Genomic DNA, 26,940 nt, shown 5'->3' with positions numbered 1-26,940 from the left:
TATGCTAAGATTTATAGCTGAAGAGAAGATTTTTAAAATGCAAAAGCTAATACTCATGCCATTCAATTGCATTTTTGTGGATGAGCAAAGCTACACTGCATGAGCAGACTATCTGTGGATGATACAGAAAGCTTGAGAGGTGAACTATATTATAAATGATTTGTCACAAAATGAATCTTAATGATGCATCCTTCTGTAATCTAATATATAGAAGTTCTGCAGCACTGTAATTACCTTGATTACAGATCAAGGTCCATCAGGATCTAATTAGACAGTATTCACTATTAGATTGAGACCAATGTCTGCAATGTTTCCTTAATCTAATATGATTTTCTCACAATGAAATTAGCAGAACATGAAATAACACAACAGTAATTGCAACATTTGAATTTTGGCCAAAAATGAGAGTGCAACGTGTTATGTAGCTTATAATTAATAATATTAATGGCTTAATATATAAATGACTATTTTAGTAATTCTGCCATTTCATGTAGGCAGTAAAACCCTGCGAAAAAGACAGAATTGACGAATCCATATTCAACTTTATTAAAGACAAATGTCAGATGAACATGTCTATGCATGCACACACTCACACAAGCATATTAATAATGATAAATATTTATAGCCACAAAGCATCTATTCTGGGCTTCGAGCTAGTTGAAGATTCAGAGCAGTCAGGGGACAAGACTATTCAAAGACTAGGTTTTGACACACAGCTTGTCTCATCATGACAAGGCCATTGTAACAGTCAACTACATGCATTTATCTTTGCATTAATATTAATATGAATCGCTATTATTAATTGCTTTTCAAAGAGCCACCATTTGTCCCCCCTCACATGGACTCCTCAAAAATGTGGATCCAAATATGTCCCAAATAGAGAATGACCTGCAGAATTATTATGACCATAGTGAATATGTGAACCCATAATAACAAGAGGCACATTAGCTTTTCTAACGTCCTGCCATAATCACCATGATATATTAAACATAACCAGTTATGCTATTATGCCAAGTCAGGACTCCAGACAGGGGCTAGGTGTCACACATAACTAAAGTTAATTCAGTGTATCCATCCACTTCTCACACAAGTACAGACAATGTACAGATAATGTACAAAATGTACTTTAAATAAATTAATAAGAGCTATGAAAAGATCAGGTATAGAAAATACGTTTCTTTCTAAACACCCAAATATTTTGGATCCTGTTTTACGACTGTGTTTTACGTTACTAGTATGTATACCAGATGAATTCAAGTGGACTGCACCAAGGAGGTTCTATGATATTAACGGACTGTACCTTTAAAATTGTGACAGTTGCTCTTGTTGTACGGCAGGAACAACATTCCGTTTTACGGCAGTTTACCACTTCCTTTCACACCGGCGGTCTGACAGGGAATTGTGCCTCTGATCAGTGGTTGGAATAAACCGCTTGAAAGGGTGTCACAATATTTACGGTGAGATTAAAGTATAACATGTGAAAACGTATGAAAAGTAAATGTTTCCAATCGTGTGTGTTGCTAAACTGTAGCGAGACTTGTCGAAGAGTAGTTAGCCTGCGACCCGGTTAGCTTAGCCTTGCTAACGCGGCCACCTGGCAACCCTCATACTCGGCTAGCTAACGTTAGCAGCAGCTAACACGGATAGCGTAGCTCTCAGTCTCAAATATCATATCCGTGGTTACGTTAACTCAGTTTTGTGCCCTACTCGATATTGTTTACATATTGCCCTTAGATATAGCCTGCTAGCATGTGACTGTATTGGTTAACGGCAAAAGCTAACGTGACTCAGCTGGCCAAAACCAGATATCAGCTGGTACCACTCCTAGATGGAGATTATGTTGGACGAGCTGACTCCTTTCAAAGATCTGGCAATTTAACGATACCTTGCTTATCCTCAAACGATACACACATCCTAGAACATGACATAAGACCTTTTACGACTCGTTACCGTTTATTCTTCAATTCGGCATCCAGCCAAGCCACCAAGTAGCCCTAATTTAAGTCAAATGTTGTTCCTTTCTCGATAAGCAAGCAGCACTAAAGCGCCAGCTCCTTCAATAGCATTATTGGCGTCATGTTCTCTTTATATGAGAGAATGGTACGTATTGTGGCTAGATGGTAACACTCATTAATGGAGATGCTGTTGGACATTCAGGGTCAGTGATGATTAGCCCACTGCGCAAGCTGATCAGTGCCTATTGTTTTAGTGCACTGCTGGAGAGACCAGTGCTGCTCATAGCCTGAGACCCTGTGAATGTGTGGGATAAGTCCCACCTCTACCATGTACACCATTGCATTATACATTGGTTATTTGGATGTGTACATACTTGTAGGTAGCTAACTCTTTGGTGACAAAGTCTGGTATTTTCTGCCTGACTTCAGATCATGGCGAAGTTCAACGCCCCTGTGATCCAGGACAATCCATCTGGATGGGGTCCCTGTGCCGTCCCAGAGAAGTTTAAAGACATGCCCTACCAGCCCTTCAGCAAAGGAGACCGTCTGGGAAAGGTTTGTGTCTTCTCCTTGCACACTTCCAGATTTCTCCACCCACAATGCCAAGTGGTAGCAGGTTTGTTTACCACCTTTTTCATTACATTGTATTTTCTGCCTGCAGGTTGCTGACTGGACTGGGGCGACTTATCAAGACAAGAGATACACAAGTGAGTGGAACAGTTTTACAACATCAGAACCAGGAGAATTGAAACCAATATTTATTGCATGTTTTTACAGATATAACCTTGTTAATACAAATGTCAGACATTTAACTGAACAGTCAACCAGATGGGCATCGTGACCGAAAATAAGAAGCAACAGAAAAATATATCCCTTTTATTTACATGCAATTAACTTAATTTTAACAACAACCATATAGGCTGTTCCCTGCATGGTAACACTATAAATTCATAAATAAATAAATCATCAGTATAAACTATAATAAGTGTGCTGGTTAAAAAGTGAATACACATCCAATGTTTCATGTTCTCACATTTATTTTTGATAAATTGTGTCATTTCAGACAAGTATTCCTCTCAGTTTGGAGGCGGTAGTCAGTATGCCTACTTTCATGAGGAGGACGAGACGAGCTTCCAGCTGGTGGACACTGCCAAGACGCAGAAGACGGCCTACCAGAGGAACCGCATGAGGTTTGCTCAGGTACCAGAGACTGAAAAGTGAACGAAATGTCGCCTTTTGCCTTTTAAAATGTGTTGATTTAAAATGTTTCTTGAGATCCTACGTCCAATAACAGGATGATGTTTCTTTTAACAGAGGAATCTGCGCAGGGACAAGGACCGTAGGAACCTGACCCAGTTCAACATGCAGACGCTGCCTAAGAGTGCCAAGCAGAAAGAGAGGTGAGATGCTGTCGAAACTCTGCCTTCAGGAATTGTTGTCCTGTTTTGTCCTGTTTCACTTCTCTGCTATAGTACAGCATTTCTTCAGGTGGGTCTCCACATACGAGTACAAGCATGAGCCTGGGTCCCAGGGCAAGACTAGATTTACTCTGTTTGGGTCCAGGGCTGACTGAGTTTTAACACTTCTATCCGCCAGTCCCGCATGTGGGACCATCATTACAAACCAAGCTTTATTCAATACCAGAGAAGTTTATTTTAAATTCTAGTCAAGATCCTAAGGTTTCCGAAGATACCAAATATGTCAAGCTGAATTACAGGAAAATGTGGAGAAAATGATGCACAAGAATCCAGATTTTTTCCATTTGATGTAATGGTGCAGCCATAAAAAAATGGCACCTCGGGTTTGAATATTTCACTCAATATAAGCAGCTATAGCTTAAATGAATCGTTGGAACGAGCAGATGCAGAATATGCATGTTACACTGTCGTACAGTATTGGGGGAAAAAATGTTTTTCTAACTTTGAAGCTACTTGAGAGGAAATTTAAGGGTAAACCCTGGGTTTAAAGACTGTAGCCTTAACTCAAGTTGTGCTCTTTCCAGGGATCGCATGCGCCTGCAGAAGAAGTTCCAAAAGCAGTTTGGTGTCCGTCAGAAGTGGGACCAGAAATCTCAGGTGTGACTCACTTAAAAACGTTCTCACATGAAATGTATATAGAAGGCGTAATGCATAAATGAGTGTAACTGATCCTTTTGGTGAGGCTTTTAATAATATAGATTAGTTGGTAATAACCTTCCCCATCCTTTTTACACTCGATCATGCTTTATGCGTATGTGTTTAAGTCTCTTCCTCTCTTGCCTCCCTTGCTACCATCCTCCCCATCACACCCCACCCCACACACCCCACCCCCATCCTCCCCGTCATATCCTGCTTCCTCAATGCTCAGCTGAAACCCAGAGATTCATCTGTTGAGGTGAGGAGTGATTGGGAGGTGAAGGAGGAGATGGACTTCCCCAGGCTGATGAAGATGAGATACATGGAGGTGGCTGACCCCACTGACATGTGAGTGAAACACACACACACACACACACACACACACACACACAGCACTTAGCCCGACCTACTCTTCATACACAGTTGGTGAACTTGTCTCAGAGGGAAATGAGTGATGATCGTTATGTCCCGTATCCCCCAGTGAGTGCTGTGGTGCCTTGGAGTACTATGACAAGGCTTTCGACCGTGTCACCACCCGCAATGAGAAGTCCCTCAAGAGCATCAAGAGGATCTTCCACACTGTCACTACCACCGATGATCCCGTCATCCGCAAGGTACAAGGATGCACCCTTACATATGAAGTGCTGATCCAAGAATCAGAATCATTTTAAAACATTTCTAAATGTGCCCTCGCACCGTAAGTGGTTTATTGTATGGATGCTTTCTTTACAACGATGATGGTCACTCTCCTCCCCTCTCCCCAGCTGGCTAAGACCCAGGGTAACGTGTTTGCCACTGATGCCATCTTGGCCACCTTGATGTGCTGCACACGCTCAGTCAACTCCTGGGACATCATTGTGCAGAGAGTGGGCAACAAGCTCTTTTTTGACAAGAGAGACAACTCTGACTTTGGTGAGGCTTTATGAGATGCGTTGACATCTAATTATGCCAAGGTCGCTGTCACTGTTGGCCTTGTAGCAGCTTTGCATTGTCACTTGCTGTTTTAGCATTGAACGCTCTAATGTCTGTAACTGTTCTCCTCAGACTTGTTAACGGTGAGTGAGACCGCCAATGAGCCTCCCCAGGATGAGGGCAACTCCTTCAACTCCCCCCGTAACCTGGCGATGGAGGCCACATACATCAACCACAACTTTAGCCAGCAGTGTTTGCGCATGGTAAGTACACATTTACCACCATTTTACCAGTGCTTCCAGAAATGCATAATTTCTGCCTTCATTAAGATGTTTTTCACTTGCAAACTTCTTAAATCCTATTTTTTTTAAAGCATTTGTTGTAGTATACAGTAGTTGTGAGGCAGTGGTATATGCATTAGGACACTGAGACATCAGGTCGCCCCTAAAGCTGGTAGATTTGACCACAATTCGACAACAAAAATGTCTTCCACCGGGAAAAAATGGTCCAACTCGAATTTTTGTGGATAGTTCTAAAATGTTAATGTCCATAAGAGCAGGGCAAGAAACTAACTCTTTGCACCAGCCATAGTGACTGGTAATCCCAAAATTCACCAACCTCTTCTGACTCTTTTACCAGCCAACTAGATTTTTAGAATAGAATATGACCTTCAGAAGGTGGTTGGTTACCTGCCAAAGTGTTTGGAGTGGATCCCTGGAAAGAAGCAATCGCAACCGAGAACATTTCAAATACAAAGTTTTCTTAAATCACTTGTCAAAAACAAGTTAATCATCTCTTCCCCAATTTGTGAATGTTCACAATTTTAGAAAACCCTTGGAAATTTTTCCAAGAAAGCTGCAGTAAAATCAAGCTTTTTTGGACTCTGTAATGTCATAACACCTCTGAAATTCTTGGGGCTGATCTCTGGTGCTGAAAGCGTCACCATATATCATGACAGCTAACTGAGTAAGAATGCCCAAATTCTTAGTTATTTTATTAGGGTATGTCAAGTTTTTTTGTTTTTTCTACAGGGAGGAGAGCGTTACAAGTTCCCCAACTCCAATCCATTTGTGGAGGAGGACATGGATAAGAGTGAGGTGGCATCTGTTGCCTACAGGTAGGTACTGACCCCTGCTGGTTGGTTTCAGTACAACACCGAGACCTTGAATGTAGACGACTCATTTGATTCACAAGAAGAAGCAAGGATACGCGATTTTCTCAATCATGCCAGTTCTCCACATCATGCCATTGTAAATCCCCGATGGAATCCTCATTGGATCTATCTCAGTCTCTTTTTAAAAAGTCTTATAGCAGGTGGCCTTTCTGAGGGGTCCAAAGTGCAATTACTGCACATGGATTTTATCTGTTGTAAACCTGCAGACAGTTATCCAACGTCAGTAGTCGACCATCTGTTACAGGTACTAAATATGTGTAAGAATTGGATAGGTTTCTGTAGGTGCCTACAGTCCATATCTGTTCACCATACGCCATCTGGTGGATGTTTTTGTCTGAAGTGTCTTGCAGCACCATGAGTACATTAGCAGTATGTTTGGACAGAGTGAGGATCAAACCCTAAACATTGCCAATATTAGAGCCATTCTTTACAGCATAAGTTACACACGACTACAGTTTGATACATAATTGTTTCATTATCATGGCTGTAAAAAATGCATTACATGTTAGTCAGGATTTCTGGCCTGCAATATAATACAAACGTTTCCCTCAATGAGAACATTCTGCCCGGGAGGGTTTTAAGTGGGAGATTTATAATGAAATGGTTTTGAGAGAACAAAAATCAATGAAAGACTTAAGACTTTCATACACTGTAGTTATCACAAGGCACCAAAATGGCCTAGAAAACTTATTTCACTGTCAATTGGCTCCTTATATTGCATTATATGATCTCATTAGAGTATTGAGAAAGGTCTCTGAACTAACATTATTTTAAATCAAACTTGAAATCTGGGCTTGTGAGCTCTAAGCCCAGTGAGGCACAATCACTTGAGAGTGGGATACTGGCTTTTTTTTATTTATTTTGATGAAAACCCAGAAATCTTACACTATCCCGTGGCCTTAAATTATTTATTTATTATTTATTATTATTTTAACATAAATAATGCATTACTTAACTTGCTTTAGCTTGCATGATACTAGTTTAATTGAATATAACTTGACTATTAAATTATCTGGAGACCATCCACCTCCTCCGTCAGCAATGGCAGGTGTTCATAATGATCCCTGATTTAGTCATCTGTTCCTCCTCAAGTCTAACCCACAGTTCACAACACTGTTAATCTCAGGTGAGTCACTATGCAGATTTTCCCTCTCAGGCTGATGGGTTGTGTTTGTGCTGCAGGTACCGTCGCTGGAAGCTCGGGGAGGACATCGACCTGATTGTGCGCTGTGAGCATGATGGAGTGATGACCGGCGCCAACGGAGAGGTTTCCTTCGTTAACATCAAGACCCTCAATGAGTGGGACTCCAGGGTAAGAAGAAAGGACGAGGGGAAATGGAGATTTAGTGGAGGTTACGACACGGGGCGATGTGCATCTTCACAGGGTTCCTAAGGACATGCAAAACCTTCATGGAGTCATGGAACTTGAAGAGTGTGTTTTCCAGGCCTGGAAAAAATATAGAAAATTATACATGTCCTAAAAGTTTTGGAAATGCAAATAGTTTCAAAGCCCTTTTTTTCAAACAGTCATGCACTAAATGTCTAGCTTGTCTGCTAGTATGTGTTGTCACCTTATTTGAAGGTATAATAACCTAAACAAATTTTCTGTTGTACCATTTGAACGTGCCCTGACAAATACTGGTCATGGGAAAAGTCATGGAATTTAATTGTCTCTGTGTGTAGGAACTTAGGCTAACTCTTGCACTTCCAGGGTTGAATGAATTGTTGATTTTGTGCTGTAAATCTCTTGTTCCCGCTTTTCCTCGTCAGCATTGTAATGGAGTGGACTGGCGTCAGAAGCTGGACTCCCAGAGAGGAGCCGTCCTGGCCACTGAGCTGAAGAATAACAGCTACAAACTGGCCCGCTGGACCTGCTGTGCCATGCTGGCTGGATCAGAGTACCTCAAGCTGGGGTGAGGAACACAATTTGCTTTATTGTTATGGCAGGAGGCCAAATTACCCAAGAAGGTCCAAATAAAAGTCAACAGCATATGGACAGAAGGGAAAGACCTGCTCAGACCAGTGGTTCACCTATCCATACTAGCAGTCAGTAGCAATCAGCTACTTTATATTCTTAACGTTATTTTATCTCCAAATCAATTGTGTAAGCTGTCAAGAACAACTTTTCAGCAGTTTTAGCTGGCTAAAGATACCTATTGTTAGCTAGCAGATACAGCTAACAAGCAATTCAGACTCAAAAAGCATCATTATGGATCTGAAACATGTTAACATATTGCTAAAGATAAAGGCTTTAATGCTGACAGTAATTTGATGCTGTTGTTTTGGAAACACCATGAAGTAGCTGACTGCTAATATGAACCAATGGTATCAACAGGTGGACGGTCTTACCTTTGACATCATGGATGTTTCCTTCAATCCAGTTACTGTAGACTTGAATGTGGAACTTTGTGGGTAATTTGGTCCCAAGCTCTGCTCATCTCTCCACGACACTGAAGGATCATTTTGCCGCATATTTTCATTATTTTTTGTGTCCAAAGGCTGGTTGACTTTGCCATTGTTTACACCTGCTTCACTGTCTTCCACATAGGGTTTCCCACCCTGAATACACTCAGATTATATCAGAACAATCTTGAACCCGTAGAGATGCTTCGACTGTTGCACTTTTCTGACATACGGCGTTGCATCCCTGTCTTGTGTCCAGGTACGTGTCTCGTTACCACGTGAAGGACTCTGCTCGCCACGTCATCCTGGGCACCCAGCAGTTCAAACCCAACGAGTTCGCCAGCCAGATCAACCTGAGCATGGAGAACGCCTGGGGCATCCTCCGCTGTGTCATCGATATCTGCCGCAAGCTGGACGAGGGCAAGTACCTCATCCTCAAGGATCCCAACAAGGTGAGCCGGCACAAAGGAAAACACCCACTCTGTCACCGTTTCTGCGTTGTGCTGAAAGATTTCAGAGGGACTTTGTTTGTTGGTTGTAAATCGTAGTGCTGACGGGTCAACATTGTGTGTGTGTGTGTGTGTTTGCCAACAGCAAGTGATCCGAGTCTACAGCCTGCCCGACGGGACCTTCAGCTCCGACGAAGATGAGGAGGAAGAGGAGGACGAAGAGGATGAGGAGGAGGAAGGTGAGACAGGATTGCCAACTGCTGCCGTTTCCCAAGCCAAGTATATTCAGTAGATAATATACTGTATATATTCATGGTATGAAGTTTGCATGCACTATTCTATTTCTACTATCCTGTATCATATATTCCAATGATTCTGATTTACAGGGACATTGAGACCTTTTAAATTTTATTTGGTTATTTTGGTTGTTTTGGGATGATTCGATTATAATATTATATGATATATGATTATTACATTTGGTTATTTTAGGGTGAAATGTTTATAGATTTACGGTACAGTAGAACTGAGAATGTCCCAATCAACTAGAGGTTCTATATAAAGCCTTTTTTCCACTGTCAGAAAAGTGTCTGAGGTGAAAGAACTTCAAATTGGAAAAGATCCCTGCATCCCTTGAATGATTTTCCTTGTTTGGATGACTGTATTTTTAGGTTAACCCAGTTTTGTTTACTGATAGAAAACTGTTTCCCCTTCCTTTTTTCCATTCTTTTTCTAGATGAAGAGAACTGAGGTGTGGAGACGGCTCTAGTGACCAAAGTGGGCTGCACCACACACATAGAAACACACCGTAACTCCTTTTGACATTCAATAAAGATATCAGAGATTGGCCAACTTGCTTTTATTAGTGTTCTCTTCTCTTGTATGCTCCCTATACACAAGTCAGAAAATGAGTTGGAAAACATAACTGCACTGGTTGTCTTTGTGATACACATGAACAGCTTAAGACATATGTAGACGTAAAGTGTCAGTGCCCGTAAATATCTGAGTTGCAAGTTTCTAGGATTCAGAAAAATGCTGTACACATCATCAGTGTTGCTGTGGCAGCTCTGCAGTGTCCCAGATGATCTTCAAATCCATATCGGCCATTCGCTCCTGAAAGATCTGATCGAAGCTCTCGCTCTGGGCCACGGTAAAGATGTTCTTCCAGTCACCGATCTTACCTGCAATAAAAAAATAAAATGTTACACCTCATAATCTGTTAATATGTACCTGCAGTTAAGAGGTTACATTACCTTTGCGCATGAAGTCTCCATTCAACTGATCTGGTGGCAGGAACTTGTAATTGGCCTTCGGGTCTTTCTTCATGTTCTTGAATGTACATTTCTCAACAACTTGATCTATGGCTGCCTCACTCAGGTCTTTCCCTAAGAAATTGCACATCTTAATCACTGCTGTCTTCAGATCCTGAAAGAGAAACAAAAGGCTAGTAGAGAAGCAAACGCAATCTTTTTACAACACTGACCAAGAAATGACTCTTTTGATGATTACTACCTCTGGTAAATGACCATGGCCCAACGCATCAAATGGATTTGAAACGCCTGCCTCGCCCGGACTCTTGATGGTACTGAATACTGAATATCCTCAGGGGAAACCATGAGTCCTGCCAAGCTAAATCTTACCAAAATCATGTCCTCATATTTCAGGAAAAGGATGTTGTACTGGTCTCTCTTAGCATGCCACTCTCTGATGTGATCAAACCAGGATGCTGCACCAACTGTATAATGACATGGCATGCATGTATGCCTTGGTTTAAAATTTTCCTCAAATCAAATATTGACTATATTCAGAAACACAACAGGTTGAAATGTGTGAAAGAGGAAATGTGGGCAAAATGGTAAAAGAAGGCTAAAGCTTCAGATTAATCTCCACTGTTCTATGAACGAAATTAATCATGAAAAATATTGACGTAACTGAGTCTGTTCTTGTATGCTCTCAACACACATTTCCGTTCTGCTCGACAACATCTGGTAGATAATAGAAAATAAACAACTCTTTTATTGTGCTTGTCTAATATGTAACACAGCAGAAGAGAGGAGAACTGCACGGTGTCCCCATACGGACTCTGACCCCATACAATAAACAGGATTATCACGGGTGATTTATCAGCACAGTGTTCTGTAAGATGACCATCAAGTAGGGCTGAGGTACCTTACCCTTCCCCACCAGATAGTGCTCCAAAAAGTCCTCGAAACTCTTTGGGTTCTTCATCGGGGTCCAGGCACTGCAGAAGTGGAAATAGGAGACGACGACGTCCTTTGGGTTCCGCATCACATAGATGATCTGCCATAAAAATAAAAAAAAAAATCAGCACAGAGCTATGCCCGATAGACCTACATGTGGAAAGAAAGTGACGCCAAACTCCATTCAAATATCTGTCTGTTTAATGCTGTCTCGATTTTCGGCAAACGTACATACCCAGTAGAACTTGAATCAATACCTTTTCTGAATCGATAGGGTCTAATGGTAAATTCGGCATGCAAGTGATCCACCAATCAGCTGTTACTTCAATAAAATTTAAACTTTTAGGATTGGTTCACTTCGCACTGCTCGCTGCCGTCGCCCACCACTGTGTATTTTGTTGAGATCGTAAAAGTCAAACCAGTTACAAAAGTGAAAATCTTACTCAATTGAGGGCTGTGTGGTGTACTGCGTGTACGCCGAATTGACAGGCGGCTCCTAACGATTCAGAAAAGGTCTTAAGTCATGATCTATAATGTATGTATGTTAGCCGATAACCAAAGCAACAGTAAGCCTGGTTTCTGAAAAGAGTCGGGCGGTGTATAGTCCGGCATAGATTGCAATCTGTTACCTTTGCCCTCTTGTCCTTCAGTCCTTGAGGCATGAGAGCCGGGGTGAGGTGAGAGGCGAAAAACCTCGGGGAAGGTCGGAGAGAGTAGTCTTCACGACCCTCCGTGTACTCCAGCCATGGCATCTGCTCCAAGTTGTTGGGATAAGCAACAAGATCTTTCTCTAACTCACAGATGGAGATGATGATGTTTTGAGTCCATATGGTGCCTGTGTCAGGATGTATGAAAAGCTTTGAAAACATTGTAAGGGGTCCCTGAATATACCTACAGTGCACTGAGTAAAAATAATAATAATAATAATAATAAAAGTGATGGGACTCAGGACAAAAAATGTGAGTGCAACAAATGATGGATATAGCCTATTTGAAGATTTGTTTCACTCACCTGACTTTGGATAAGTGACAAGGAATGTGTCACTGTCACGGATCTCAAAGCTCTGGAGTGAATCGATGTATTCTGCAGTGGTGAGGCCGATGGCAAAGTTGTAGTTCTTATACCTGCAAAGGTCTTCGGTGATCTGCTCCATTGGTATTCTGAATTAGACACAGAATGTCGAAGCTGTCATGCAAAGAGGAACGGAAAATCTAACTGCACACAGGCACAGAAATTGGACTTTGACACTTTTATTTCATGATGTAGTAAACAGTCCAGTCCCTGTTTTTCTTCATGTACATCTGAAATACTGGGTACACACTGCTGCCACCAATAGGCTTGGAATATACCACATTAAGGTTATTTAATGCAGAATTAAGTAATCCAAGACATTTATCGACCTCTATTGGCAAAGAGTAAGAATTGCAACAACACAATACCTCCTTGTACGCAGCCCCATCTCCACAGATATGGTTATTTTGGGCTAAATCAATTTATGTGCAAGAGCATGCTGTGAATGAGGCCCATTGTGAGTATCAAATTCATCTGTTAGTGAAATCCTCAAAGACAGATCACCCCCCTCTAAGCAAATCCCTCTGTGGCAATAGTGTTTTGTAAGAACTTTTCGTGCGACCCATCTTACAGTTCTTTACAGTTCATCATATTAAGGTTTAAGTACCCATACTGTGCAATTTTTACTGTGGAACAATGGGATTTATTAGCCGATCTGGTCCTGGTGGTGCCTACTGGATCTCGGGTTCTACCGCTACCTCTCTGTTTCTCCAACCGCTGTCTGCTGGTTTCATTGCTGTGGCTTGGTGTATTCTTGCTGAACTGCCAATCTGGCCCTGTGTCTATATCCAACACACACTCTCTCTCTCTCACACACACACACACACACACACACTTACTGACAATTCACAATGACTTTCATTCTCACTCTCCTCTGTTTATTGACTTTGCATGATACTGAGGCTGAGGAGAAAAAACACTTACATGGTTTGTTCCCGCTGAACATTCCTTGCAGCACAACTTGCGCTACTTGTCTAAATCGGAGTTGGCTTTTACATTCACCTTTTGTTTTTATGGACTCAGTGGACTTGATCTGTCGATCACTACAGCCTCTTAGTCTTGCGAGACAATTTTGTAATGTCTGAAAATTCAGTTTGTCACAATGTCTGTCAGAAGGAATCAAATTGTTACACTTTTATGTGGAGTGAAAGTCATGAAAAGCCCAGTCAGGTTTATTTATATAACCCTTCATCACAAAAGCATGTCTTGAAGGACTTTACAAAGATAAGCCTACTCTAACTAATGTAAGAAATAAAATGTATAGTGTCTTTTAAATGAATATTATACTCTGTTATTTCTTCCCTTTGTCCTGCAAAGTGGAGTGCCCTTTGTCCTACATACTACAATGATGTAATCAGTGCTTGAATTTATGCATGTTCACTATGGTTATGTGTGGTTTTGAGTGATCCTATAGGTGGACATGTAGTTAGAAGTTCGAACTGGTGGGTTGGTTTTGAGCCAAGTGGGTTTGGCTATGGGCCAAGATTTACGGTTTTGTTTACTTCAACCTATATAAGTGAATCCTCAACTCCTGTCTTTGTCACTTCTTTGCTACTTGTTTGGTACATTGAACTGAATCATGCATGTATGAATAAAGAATCCACGGAAGACTCTTGAACCTTTGCTTCTTTATTTAGACCCACAACGGGTGAAGTTAAATTTGCCTTTACAATAATCAACAGTCAATCACAAACCAAATTATGCAATACAGTGTACAAACAAAACAAAATAAGTAAACAAAACAAGGCACAAGACACAATATAGCATATTGGAAGACATAACATGCCTACATAGCCTGGCCTAGCCTATCAGGCACCACCATCATTAGACCATCTTTGAGGACAAAGAAAACTCCTAAGAAAATGATAGAAACCTTGTGTGGGCCCTCGTGTGATACCCCTCATAGAGGGATGCCTTAGTGTGCAATAGGTGCATTTAAACAATAAAATGGACAACATAGTGGACAATAATAGATATCAAGGCAAATGGGAAATTAATTCTCTCACAAATCTCTACCCATGTAATATCATCTATTGTCATTCCTAAATGCTTGTGTTATCGAAATCAAAGTGGTTTTTTTGTTTGTTTTTTTTACAAAGATTGCACGATAGGGGTTTTATATTTTTACAAAGATTGCACGATAGGGGTTTATAAAAAAACTGGTCCTCATTTGCATCCTTTGGGAGTCTTGCCTATCCAGTAGCCATGATATTAGGTTTCTCAATTGAGCAGACTAGTAATAGCACTGTAGATTTGGTAGGCCAAGACCCACCTTAGGTTCAGATGTGGTAAGTGTAGTTAATTTAATTCTGGGCTTTGTGTTATTTCAAATAAATTTGGTTATACCTGTATTCACTGATTTTACAGAAACCTTGGGAGAACACTGTACACTGCATTGATGTGCCCAAGCAGGTAATCTGCATAAAGAGATATTTTATGTTCTTGATTATTAATTATTGGTCCTCTTATATGCACATTGCCTATTACACACATTGCCATTGGTTCTACTGCCATCACAAATAGCAGTGGGGACAGCGGGCACCCCTATCTTGTTCCTCTGCTCAAAGAGAATGGCTGAGAGCAGGAACCACCGGTAGATACCATATCTTTGAGAGGGTTATAAATGGTTATGATCAAATTTACAAAACATGACATTAAACATTAAAATTACGTAAAACAGAGAACGGAAACATCAAATCAATCTTGTCAAACATCTTCTCAGCATCTAATGAAAGAAGCAGAGAAGGCATCTGGCAAAAATTCACAAATATATTACGTGTGATACAGGCAGGGAGGAACAGTGCATGACAGAGAATTGGTCATTCCTGACCACTTGTTTGTTGCAGATAGGGCTAGGCAACAACAGGGAAGCAAAGTTAATGTCTTTTCCTTGTAGAATTTGGGACTTAATACTAAGAGAGACGGCAGAGAAGGGAAATATAAACGGTTTACCAGCAGGGGTAGCAGGTTGAGCTGAGGTGAGTGTGACTGCGGGAGCCCTGTTGCTTGGTCCGGGGGGCAATGAATCGGAGTCTGGGGTTGGGGCAGAGGTGGATCCTTCCACCTGATGTAGATGAGAATCCAAAGCGTCAACAGTATTAATGAGGGCAGTCATAGCGGCCAGAAGAATGGCTTGGTGTGTTGGAGTTGCTGGAGTTTGGAGTGAGAGACCCACATCAGCCGGAGAAGGCGATGAGGCGCCTGAAGAATTACAGCTGTGTCTGCCAGAGTGCTGAGGAGTAGTATGTTTGTGCTTGGACTTGCTTTTCCCTCTCCCTCTCTCTGGAAGGTGGAGTCAGATCCACTTGTTTTCTTGCTTGGGCCAAGGTGGAGACGAGAAGATCAACGAGCTGAGAGTGAAGTAACCCAGGCTCCGGCAATATGCCATGATGGGCGAGGGTGGATATAATTTAATTGCCGTGCCACCCAGATATTTCAACTAGAGTGACCTTGGTTGAGGGGCTCGGTGTCTGACAGCGTACGATTACTGCAACAAAACTCCACCTGAACAGATCAATGATAATCAGTGATTTCTAGCTATAAACGTGAATGAATTTTCACGTGCATTTTGACATCAGATGGATCTAAACAATTTAGAGTTAGCAGAATGGCACAATGTGATTGCTGCGACAAATATTGTCTAATCACTGACACTGTGCTACTGTATAATGCAAAACTTTTGTTCTTTCACTTTCTCCTCCACTGGATCAGATGGAAATTTTATTTCTCTGTGTTTTTGCATCTCCTTCTCTGGATAAAATGACATCTCCAGAATAGTTTGGTTCTTCTCTGATGTCAGCACGCCTTCACACAGGGAGTCATGGATCCTCTGCCATGAGTCCAGCTCAGAGCGCCAAAGTGCAGCTCTGGCTCTGATGCACTGTGAGACATCACTCTTGCTGCCTTTGGCCAGACTGATGCTGTCTTTGCAGATGAAGAAGATGTCCAAGCCAATGAAAAGGGCATTGAGCGTGATTAAACCAGCTCTGGCTGACTTGGAGAGGGCAAGAGGCCCTTTGGCTGCCGCCTGTCCTATGTCTGGGATGTCTGAGGCCACCTTGGGCACATTACGTAATGCTTTACCTTCCTGGATGGCCACCTTGCCAGCACTTGTAATCAGCTCTTCGCCTTTCAACATCTTCACAGCAGAGACGCCATCAACAATGGAATCAATGCCTTTTCCAATAGCACCAGCATTAGTAAGCACCTTGCCTACTCCCAGGGCCACGTCCACATTGCTCACTTCCATTCTGGTGACTGTTTGACTGGACACCTCCTCTAGACAATCCTGGAGACTCTGCACATCCTCCATAAAGCTCTGGAAGACTTCACTGGCTTTCTTTTGGTATTTGTGATTGACTCCAATCTCTGTGGCTGCAGTGACTGCGCTGTTGACTCCGCTGGTTATTCCCATCCCAACCCCAGTCATGGTCAGCGCTAAAGACACCCCAGCTGTTACAGGGGCTAACGCCAGCCCAACGATGGAAAGCACACCGCCAATCACCCCCACCGAGCTGCCTGTCACACTGGAGATCTTCGCCCCCATCTTCATCCTGTCGAGTTGGACAGCACTTTCCTCCAGGTCGGTTAGGAACTCAAGCATCCTGGGTTGTCGCTGGCTGAACTCACTGATGAAGCCAAAACTTGACACTTCCTGGAACAAGAACACTAGCCTAAAGTCCTGGTCCATCCTGACAAAGAGAAAAGAGATTGGAGGAACATTTTTAATTCATTTCATTCAATACCAGTGCTCTGATGTGTATAGAACCTTATATCATTATTGAAATGTTAGGCTAGCTATTTTATGCTGATTAATAACTGCCAAAGACTTCCAGTGTATATGAAATTGTACACCCCAAAAAGCTACACAAATATTATGAGAATATCTACCTAGTTTCACTTTTGTCTACAAAGTTGTTCTATTGTGGCTTCAAGGAAATCAACACCGCAAACATACTGTAGGAGCGTCAAGGGCCTCTGAGTGGAAATAACAACTCTGCTTGGGTATTTTTGTTTTCCAAAGTTTGGGTGTCAGGAGTTACTATGCCAAAGTTTGGTCATGAATCATTGTGCAGTAATTTAGAAAGCTACAACTGTTAGAGGATGACTCTCTGTTGGCTCCACGCCTCCCCCCCTCGGCGTTGGGAGCTTTTTGTGAAGGGAGTACTTAAAATCAAAAACTTTGAAAATCATTGTTGAATGAAAGGCCTGAAAATTAGCCAGTTAGTGAACTCTAATTTTTTCCAAAAGCTGAGGTAACTATGGCTGCAGAGAGGAATGCCACTGTCAAAACTGTAATGGACAACGACATTTTCAACGACATTTTATCAGTCTACACTTCATTCTTGTATGAACCACAATACCCTGCAGAGCAGTGACGGACTGGAATATAAACATGGCCCTGGAAATTTGGCCCCAACTGGCCCACCATAACTGACCCACAGATACTCAACCCACCGCCCCGCTTCTCACAATATGGACATGTAGAACAAAGTATTATCACTATTGCCTATTTTTTTTTAGAATCTTTTTTTCTTAGAATATAATCAAAAAAAACTTTTACCACTTTTACCATTTTACCCCCCACACCACACACACACACACACACACACACACACACACCTGTATGGAGCCAGCCGGCCAGTCTACAGCAGGATTACCAAACAGCATGATTTGCCAAGCAGCCGCACCCTGATATAATGCCACTGGTCTAGAGGGGTGTCTAGTGCTCAGTGTAGTACAAGGCATGTTGGAAAACTGAGTATCTAAACAATTTCAGGAAGCTACTCCCGCTTCTTCCCCATGTTGTTTCTGGCTAAACTGGTGCACAATCCAGGCTGTTATGGAATATATTACCATGTTTATGTCTATCAACCTTCCTGGTGTTACTTTCCTTTAATTCATTATCTGAGAAGAAGAAGATGAGCTATTCCTCAGAGTTCTCTTGCTCTTCCTCACAACATGGCTCCAAAATATTTCAATCATTGAATCACTGATCAGCCTGAGGTCTTAGCTTCTCCTGGGCAAGAAGCTTGACACCTACAGTATAATTTTCTTTAGTTGCAATGAATCAAGATGGACAAATTAACATGACATCTCATCTCATCACCTCAATTGTCAACACTTGCAGAAAACGATAATATTGCTTTGTTACTGCTTTTTTACTCCATTGCAACTAAAGGAAACTTTGGCTCTTGGGTGTCCATAATTTTGTACAGGTCAATTTTATACTTCTTTAATGGAAATTACTTAAACAAGTTTTTTGTTTAATTGTTTGTAATTATGTTTGAAGATATGGTGAGGTATAAACAAAATGTCCCAAAGGATCATGCTGACCAGATTTGCATCACGATAGCTGGTGACAATAACTGATAACACTCTGAATAACTGTGTTGAAACAAGATCTGGGCCCAACCAGATCATACATGAGTAATGCTTACCTGATTTCAACAAGCTGATTCATATGACAAAGCATACTTTGTATGTCGTCTTCAGACAAATCCACAGCAAGGTGAACCACCGTTTCATTAGTCATCTTCTGCCAAAAGTCACTGATTGAGCTGTGAATGGAAAGATTACAGTTAATTTCTAGATATTGTGTCGTGTCTTTCGTACAATTTGTATATTATTTCAGGGAAAACAATGCATGAATTGTCAACTTACCTTTTCTCTATCCTCTCACAGATATTCTGGGTGATGTGTATGTATTTGTCCAACTGAAATGCCAACACTTGCACATTGTGGAGGCTGGGCAGGAAGAAGACACTTGCATCTCTCTTAAACTCGAGGAGCAGCGGGCAGACCAGCCTTGCAGCAGTGAGGACAGCCTGAACACTGTCATGGCTGATCCTTCGGGGCAGCTGTAGGACCCGGTTCTTCTCCATGAACACATGCAGCGAGGTGACCGCCAGCCTCTCCACAGCATCCAGGAAGTAGTCAAGCTTCTCCAAGCCAAGCAGAGTATTCTTCAACACAACAGCCAGTTCCTCCTCCAGCTCTTCACGCCTGCTGTCTGCAGTCAGGCTCAGCTTGCTCTTCGTGTATTCTAGCAGGGCCTCAGCTGTGTTCTCAGACTTCGTTACATGGTCGAAGCTCAGGTCGATTCTGTCATCCCTGTCTTTGATGTCCATCATCATGTTCACCTCTGTCTCCCTCTCTAGAATCCATTTAGGGAGCCTGTCACTGAATTCTCTCACTGTGTCAATGTGGCTGAGGGTATCTGAGGCGTACCGGCACAAAGCCTCCTGCAGTTCCTCTCTGCAACACAAAACAACATTGATAAATTTACTTTTGAAATCAAAGTTTTAAAACGTCATTCTGGCTATTTTTGACCTGGACCCTATTTCTCATCTAACCGATTGATTCTGACCAAAATCTCATCAGTTGCTTCACTGTAGAGCTGCTTAAGTCTTGTTTGCCCGGCTCAACAATACAGTCGGTTCAAGTGGGGTCTCAAAAATTCAACTCCAAAAGCACCCAAAGCATGTCTTTTTCAACATATTGATTGCTTGCTCCTATCATGTCACCCATTTTCAGTACTTTCAGATATATTTTCAAATACTGTTTGCTAGTGTGTGAACAAATCTTCCAATTTATTTTTTTTCTGAACTAAAGAGCTTTGAGTTGGGCCACATATTTTTTCGGCCTCGTCTAAAAATTAAAAACATAGCTTACCTGGCCACATACACCTGTTCGTCTCCTTGTGGCTTCATCTTATTAGCTGCGTGGATAAAATAAAATAAGTCGAGTTTAGAAATCTTAAGCTTCATAGGCTACAAAACACGTCCTCGTCCGTGAACTGAACATATACTCTGAAATAACTTGGTAACTTGTAAGTGAGACAATCTTGTAAGGAAAAACTCAGGTATGTTGCGTTTCGTTTTCCTTTCTCCGCGTCATTGAACCACACCCACTCCTGTGACTGTCTACAGCCCGTTCGAGGCTCAGCAGTCATTCGAGTTGAGCGCACATGAACGCCCCCAAACAGTGATAAATATGTAGGGAAAGTAAGTAAAGTAGGGAATTTCTCTTCCTTTTCTATGATACGCAGAGTTGCAGAAATGTGGCGTTTAGGGAGCGCAGAGTGGGCCTATGGAGGCTGTGCCAACAACTGATGATAAAAGTAATTGTTTGGCATTCTCTGTAATAATTTGTATTACTGCATGGTTCAGATTTCAGTCTGTTTAATTTTTTACGCATTTTTGTTTTTAATGAATCCATTAAATGATTAGGCTGCGTTCACACAGCGTTTTTTTTCTTGTGTGGAAAAAGCGCTGTCTGGGGCAGAAATAAAAAGCGGATCAAGATAACGTCATCTGGCGTTAGCTGAGCAGCTGGCTAGCTTGCTAACCAGCTGGTTAGCACTTGTAGCAGACAATAGAGTGTTGTGAAACAAATAAAGGTTTACCATATATTCCCAATGCACGTCCAGTATAATCCCATAGGCTACTGCTTTTATGATCGTTACAGTAATGGACATTCACTTATTACAACGACCAATTTCTCCAGCACTTTGACTTTCTCCATCTCTGTTGTTATGGGAAACGACCAGCCTCTCCATCGCGTGCCTGGTGCGCATTTCCTCCTCGTCACTCTGTCGCTGCAGCACAAAGCAGCTCTGTGTCGTTTGATTTCTAAAATGCAACAACAGCCACCCAAAACGCTGATTTTGTTACAGCATCTATTTTGTTATTATATCCCACCAAAAGCACTTGAATGTGCAGACAAGTTGTATCGGCTACTTACGACTTTGTTAAGTCAGAGTTTGGGAGGAGCACTTGAAGGCAGCATGAACCAGGAAAGCAGAGAACAGCGCGTGTGCAGAGCATGGTGCGGATGTAATGCCAGTGAACTTAGTGTGTTAATTATCACCTTTTTACTTTTAATGATGTGCCTCACTGCAAGTACACCTGGTATATGTTTAATTTAACTCTGATAACTTAGACCTTATTGTAAATAGCGCATGCTTGTAAATGGAATGGAAATAGGACTTTTTTTTAATGTTATTTGTAAATGAATCCAGTATACATTTTAAATCACTAAATTGTATGAAAATTTGATTTTTCATACAATTTTAGTGAGGCCCTAAAATGAGTAAGTCCCTGTCCCAGTCTTTGCTTCATTCATTTTCTATCTAGTGCTCCTAATTCATGAAATTGTAATTGTTTTTATTCATTTATTAATTTTACTTTGTCACTTTGTACCATTTTGTAACGTATGCATAGTATTATACCCTTTGGTGTGTATATTGTTGCTACAATGTTAACTATCTTGTTTTGTATATTTCTTTGTTTTCATTTAAAAAAAGTAATTTTTACAATTTGGCTACAATGTTTACATTTCATCCTGTTTGGGGTTGAACATTTCATTGTCTCAGTTATATAATGTGATGGTTCAAAACGGTTCAGTAGCCCTGAAACAACATGCAAGTAGTGACAAAAATTGCACTGTAGGTATGAACAACAGAGGCTGAACATATTTCACATTCAGTGATGGGCGAATGACCCAAAAAAGTTATGAATTATATCCATTCCCTTACATGCCCTCCCCTTGATAAAAATCAAAGTAGTGGGAATACTTTCATCCAGAGAAAGTCAACTTTTCTACCATTTCTCATCTAAGCAGCTCGGTGTCCCCATGCCAACCAAGAGGACACTTTACAGGATTGTGACGATAATCTGATGTTTAGAGGGGGGGAATAACAAAAGTAACAACTTATTTTTGGATTAGTGACTGTATGGTTACTACTGAAACTGAAATAGTAATTCATTACACTACTTGTGACAAGTAATGATATTTGACACATTACCATGTTACCACCCAACACTGTCTCCGCTTTGAAAGAGCTCTAACAATTAAGTTTTCAAAACAACATGAGCCAACTAACAGAGAAAGGAGGCCAAATAGTGAGCACCTGAGTTGCAGGTGAATCAGTTAGAAAAACTGCTAATTAATTTAATGTGGTGAGGGGAGCAGTCTGGAAAACCATGACATGCCAAACAGAGACAAACTGCATCAGCAAAGAGGAACAGCGGTCACAATTCACCAGCAGGGAAAGACAGACACTTTGGTGCTAAACACCACACACATTCAAGAGTTAGCATTGAATTGAATCAACACTGCTGTGACACAGTCTCAACAGAAACTGTACATTGACCTTAACAAGCTGGTATTTATGGCAGGGCCGCCATTCAGAAACTACTTGCATCCAAGACCAACAAACAAAGATAGATAACCTGCAGTGTAAAGAGAAGAAAACCTCTGAGCAGCAGAGACAGTAACAACGTATTTTTCCTACATCTGGACAGGTTTAAGTTTGGAGAGAGCCAAAGGTATCAACCCATAATGTAATGTCTGTTGCCAAACATGGTGGTGGATCTGTAATGGTATGGCGCCATCTGCTGGGAGTCATTTTACAGGACCAGGAGCACCCTAGGGTGCAAACACTGCTCCCTCACATTGTTCCCATATCCCAACCAGGGCTGGTTTTAGCCTGCTATATTAGGGTGGGCTGGTAGAAATAATAGGTGGGCAACTTGGGCGGTAGGTAGCCCAGAGGTTAGAGAAGCAGACTAGTAGTCCGAAGGTTGCCGGTTCGAATCCCTTTAAAAAGGTAGTAGTGTGGTATCTGTTAGTGTGTGGAACAATAGTAATCACCGATTGGTGGGGAACTATTCTCTGCTGCTGGGGGCGGGACTTTGGGTAGGGGTCTGGCAGACACAGATCATTCTCCTCAGTCTGTCCTTCTCCCTTCATCGAATAAATTTGAGTTGATGCAAATGGACTGCTGATGGAAATTCGCTAGTAGCTAAATCTGGTGCAAAGCATCTCCTCTGTCTGAGATTATGTTTTTGTATCCCATATATATATATATATTATTTTATTTCTCTCTCTCTCTCACTCTCTCTCTCACTCTCTCTCTCCTATTCAATTCAATTCAATAGGCTTTATTGGCATGACATTTGACATGTGTTACGATTATGAAAGACAATGTTAAGGAATGAAATTAACAAAAAATAATGTGAATAACAATATTAGTTAATAGAATAAAATAGATAATGAAATAAATATATATATATATATATATATATATATATATATATATATATATATATATATATATATATATATAATCAAGTAAGTAATCAAGTTAACAATTTCAATGTGACTTTAACAATGCAAGACAAACAAAATCAGTGCAAGTGTTAATCTACTGATATAGTTACATTGGAGTTTGAGTATAGGCTTGAGTTAGTTGATTTAGTTGTTTTCTTTGTCACTTTTCAGTTTGAGTTTGAATAAGACTACCGTCTATTTTTGTAAATATTGGCTAAGGTGAGAAGTCTCACTGGATTAGGTTTTAATTTTATTTGAGAACTAAGCTCATCCAATGAAAAGAAATGTTATGGAGTTGATTATGTTAAAATCTGGATGAAGGAATTTTTTTATTTTAGGGTAAATCAATCTGCCCTCCACTGACTCAAATCATAGGGTAGCAGCAAACTTAGAAATGCTGCTTCACTACCTCCCGATTTCCCTGCTTCAAATTGTTCTTTATAAATTAGAATAGAATAAAATAGAATAGAATACTACTTTATTAATCCCCATGGGGAAATTAATCTTCTGCATTTAACCCATCCAAACACCCCATACACAAACACACAGCCATAAGTTGGAGAGGCCTGAGGGCACGATGGCAGGAGCTTGCATCTGATCTTGACTCTGACAACTCTCTGGTTGCCAGCTATCATTTTGCCAGATTTTTGTGCCATCTGGCCAGGGATTCGAACGGCAACCTTCGGACTACTAGTCTGCTTCTCTAACCTCTGGACTACCTACCGCCCAAGTTGCCCACCTATTATTTCTACCAGCCCACCCTAATACAGCAGGCTAAAACCGGCCCTGTCGAGCGAGCTAGAGAGTGAATGAAGAGAGGGAGCGGTGGTAGCGAGAAAGCCGGTGAATCAGAGAAATAAAACGTTATTTTCTGATTGTTTCACAGCGGTTACGTTCTAAAGCACAAATAAACACGCCCACACCCCCGCACAACCCCGCACAACCCTGCAGGAAGTGCCGCAACGCCTGATTTGGTGTGAATACGCCACACTCTGTGCAGCGGACGGGTCTGCTTCAGAGCTCTGTGTGTTTGTGCCTGAACACGATGAGAAGGGGGGGTGGGCAGTGGGCGACTTTGGAGGCGGGCTGTAGGCTGCCCGCCCAATCAGAAGTTAGAAACGGTACTGGTATTTTCTGTGCTATTTTTCCATTGGCTGAACAAAAAAAATGTTTTTCTTAACTTTTGATTGGGTGGGCAAGACGCACGTTTGGGTGGGCTGAGCCCACCCCTGCCCATAGCTACCGCCGGCCTTGATTCCAACAGGATAATGCCCCCAAACACACCGCTAAACAAATTCAAGAGTGGTTTCATGAACAGCAGGATGAAGCCAAACTCCTTCCACGGCCCTGATCTTCAGATCTAAACATCACTGAACCTTTATGGGAAATAGATTTCCACCTCCTTCATCCCTCAAAGAACTGGAGGCTTTCATTCTCGAAGAAAGCTCCAATATCCACCGCACACAGTTCAGCTCTTAGAAGACAGTAGTAGAATTGAAGGAGGCAAAGGATGGTCCTACTCATTATTAGCTACTTGATATTCATCTATTGTTATTTTACAGTGTTTCTGCTATTTTGCCCCTAACTCAGCTCATCCTAACCGTTCTAGGAAGATGATTTAGCCAACAACTCTGTTTTGCTCAGATTACACCTTCCACTTCAAAAGTCTCTTGATCCCCTTCAGTTAAGTCAAATGATATTAGATGCAGGGACTTTACTTTTGCAAATATGAAATATTGGCCTTTCTCTCACACCATTTCCCTGCATGCTCGTACCACACTTCTGGTAGTGACACATTGCTAAGCTAACAGGATTGGATTGAAAAAGCCCTGTGAATGGGACGGTCATTTCTTCCACAGCCTCTGAAGCAAGCACAATCTGATTCAGCTTGCCTTGTGTGACCTGAGGCTCCCCACTCACTCTGGCATGGATTGTGCACATTATACCAAAAAATGAGCCGTGCATATAAGAACTTCAAACAATATTCCACTTAGTTTTAACATGGGGGTTATTTGGTACTTGACCACCATGAAAACCACCAATATAAACTACTCACCAAGATCGGTTGGTCGAGTTTGTAGCGTTTGGATTTTTACTTTCCATTCATTTGAATGAGGCCACGAAAAACTGAAAGCCTGAAAACTTACATTTAACACGTTTGTGAACATATAAAATTTGGTTTAGGAAACTATTTTTGTAAAGTTGTACAAACTTTACATACTAACGGTAGTAGTTCAGTCAGATTAAAATCTGGCAATTCCCCAAGATTTGATTTAAAACGTGGCATCCGGCAGGGTTGCTCAATCTCTGCTTATCTTTTCCTACTCACCACCCAGCTTTTATCTTGTCACATTAAATCAAGCAGTCTACAAGGTATTACAGTTGCTGAAAGAGAAATCATCATCAGCCAGTTAGCAGATGATACTACACTACTATACTATACTACTACAAGGACTCTTCTCAGGTTCTTCTTGCTCTTGAAGTAATACACGTTTTCTTCAAAGCTTCTGGTCTTTTTAAAAATATAAAGAAATGCAAATTTATGGCAGTGAAGGAGTCAGGATACCGTCTATCAATAACATTCCTGTTGAAAAACAGTCACTTATTTTGGTATTTCTGTTACTAAAGATCAGAAAACCAGAGAAACCTTAAATTTCACTGCTATTATAGAGAAAACCAGGAAAAAACTCAAAAGCTGCAGGTATCTCAAGACTAACCTATGCTGCCATTTCTCTACACAATAAAAAAAAAATCAATAAATGAAAGATGCTTTTTAATTTCCTATGGAGAAAAAAAAGCACAATATATCAAGAAACCTATTATAGTGAACAGCTATTAAAATTGTGGCCTTAACTTCCTTGATTTTAACACATTAAATAAAAATAAATTGGATCAAATAAGCCTTGAGAAATCCTACCTCAATCTGGAACTTTATCTCTCAACATGTCTTTTCTCATTTAGGTGGGTCAAAATTTATTCTTTTATATAACTACTCTATTGAAAAGATTCCAACTGCTCTTTCTAACTTCCACAGACAGGCATTGATTGCATGGTCTCTGATCTACAAACACATTTTTTCACCAAACAGATGCAGTACTTAATTTGGTACGGAAGAGGATTAGGGCCACATGTGAAAAATGTATTTGAGTTCTGAGTTTAAAGTCAGAATTCTGACTTTTTGTAAGTAAATGTTCGTTTGTGGTGGAACATACAAAGGTATCATCCACTTTGGAAAATTCAATTCAATTCAATTCAAAAAACTTTATTTATCCCTGAGGGGCAATTCCTGAAGCAGGCATAGTAAAAGGACACAACAAACAGGACATATAAGACAAACATGATAGACAAGCAGTGGCCATGTGGCAGAGACAGTACAGTACACAGCAGGGGGGGGTGCTGGGACTGTGGCAGACCAGTAGGTGTGGGGATTAGTCCCAGGCGAGGGAGGAAGAGAGGGCCCGGGGCAGACTGGAGTTTAGTAGGTGAACAGCCTCATATATGAAGATTGCCTTCCTCCGTTTAGTCCCAGCGCAGACGCCTACCAGAGGG

The 26,940-nt window shown here is 41.3% G+C and overlaps 3 protein-coding genes across 5 annotated transcripts; 1 reads left to right on the top strand and 2 right to left on the bottom strand.

Moving 5' to 3' along the window:
* The first annotated feature begins 1,340 nt into the window (after nucleotides 1-1,340).
* On the top strand, nucleotides 1,341-9,851 carry eif3d (eukaryotic translation initiation factor 3, subunit D). 2 transcript variants are annotated; one of them, XM_078284653.1, is made up of 16 exons: nucleotides 1,341-1,457; nucleotides 2,385-2,510; nucleotides 2,617-2,662; nucleotides 3,019-3,155; nucleotides 3,270-3,355; nucleotides 3,958-4,030; nucleotides 4,302-4,417; nucleotides 4,551-4,683; nucleotides 4,834-4,981; nucleotides 5,114-5,244; nucleotides 6,013-6,098; nucleotides 7,338-7,467; nucleotides 7,926-8,068; nucleotides 8,818-9,010; nucleotides 9,153-9,246; nucleotides 9,741-9,851. In XM_078284653.1, the coding sequence occupies exons 2-16, from the start codon at nucleotides 2,388-2,390 to the stop codon at nucleotides 9,752-9,754; spliced, it is 1,653 nt and encodes a 550-aa protein (XP_078140779.1). In that variant the 5' UTR covers nucleotides 1,341-1,457; nucleotides 2,385-2,387; the 3' UTR covers nucleotides 9,755-9,851. The 2 variants fall into 2 exon arrangements, with proteins under 2 accessions (XP_078140779.1, XP_078140778.1); XM_078284652.1 differs by having other exon boundaries at nucleotides 9,153-9,322.
* Nucleotides 9,852-9,898: 47 nt separating this feature from the next.
* Nucleotides 9,899-15,259, bottom strand: LOC139918274 (amine sulfotransferase). Of its 2 annotated transcripts, XM_078284655.1 has the most exons (7): nucleotides 15,229-15,259; nucleotides 12,217-12,365; nucleotides 11,835-12,040; nucleotides 11,179-11,305; nucleotides 10,645-10,739; nucleotides 10,258-10,429; nucleotides 9,899-10,185 (listed from the first exon to the last, which is right to left on the bottom strand). In XM_078284655.1, exons 2-7 carry the CDS (start codon nucleotides 12,356-12,358, stop codon nucleotides 10,052-10,054), a joined length of 876 nt encoding a protein of 291 aa, XP_078140781.1. In that variant the 5' UTR covers nucleotides 12,359-12,365; nucleotides 15,229-15,259; the 3' UTR covers nucleotides 9,899-10,051. The 2 variants fall into 2 exon arrangements, with proteins under 2 accessions (XP_078140781.1, XP_071763692.2); XM_071907591.2 differs by lacking the exon at nucleotides 15,229-15,259 and having other exon boundaries at nucleotides 12,217-12,494.
* A 675-nt stretch (nucleotides 15,260-15,934) lies between these two features.
* On the bottom strand, nucleotides 15,935-19,988 carry LOC139918287 (uncharacterized). Its single transcript, XM_078284526.1, has 4 exons — nucleotides 19,951-19,988; nucleotides 18,940-19,533; nucleotides 18,717-18,836; nucleotides 15,935-16,967 (listed from the first exon to the last, which is right to left on the bottom strand). The coding sequence occupies exons 1-4, from the start codon at nucleotides 19,986-19,988 to the stop codon at nucleotides 15,935-15,937; spliced, it is 1,785 nt and encodes a 594-aa protein (XP_078140652.1).
* Between the last annotated feature and the right edge of the window lie 6,952 nt (nucleotides 19,989-26,940).

The sequence above is a fragment of the Centroberyx gerrardi genome, chromosome 7 (assembly GCF_048128805.1).
Source record: "Centroberyx gerrardi isolate f3 chromosome 7, fCenGer3.hap1.cur.20231027, whole genome shotgun sequence".
Taxonomy (NCBI): domain Eukaryota; kingdom Metazoa; phylum Chordata; class Actinopteri; order Beryciformes; family Berycidae; genus Centroberyx; species Centroberyx gerrardi.
Note: the sequence above shows the minus strand (reverse complement) of the source record. Positions and strands in the feature narration are given on the sequence as shown.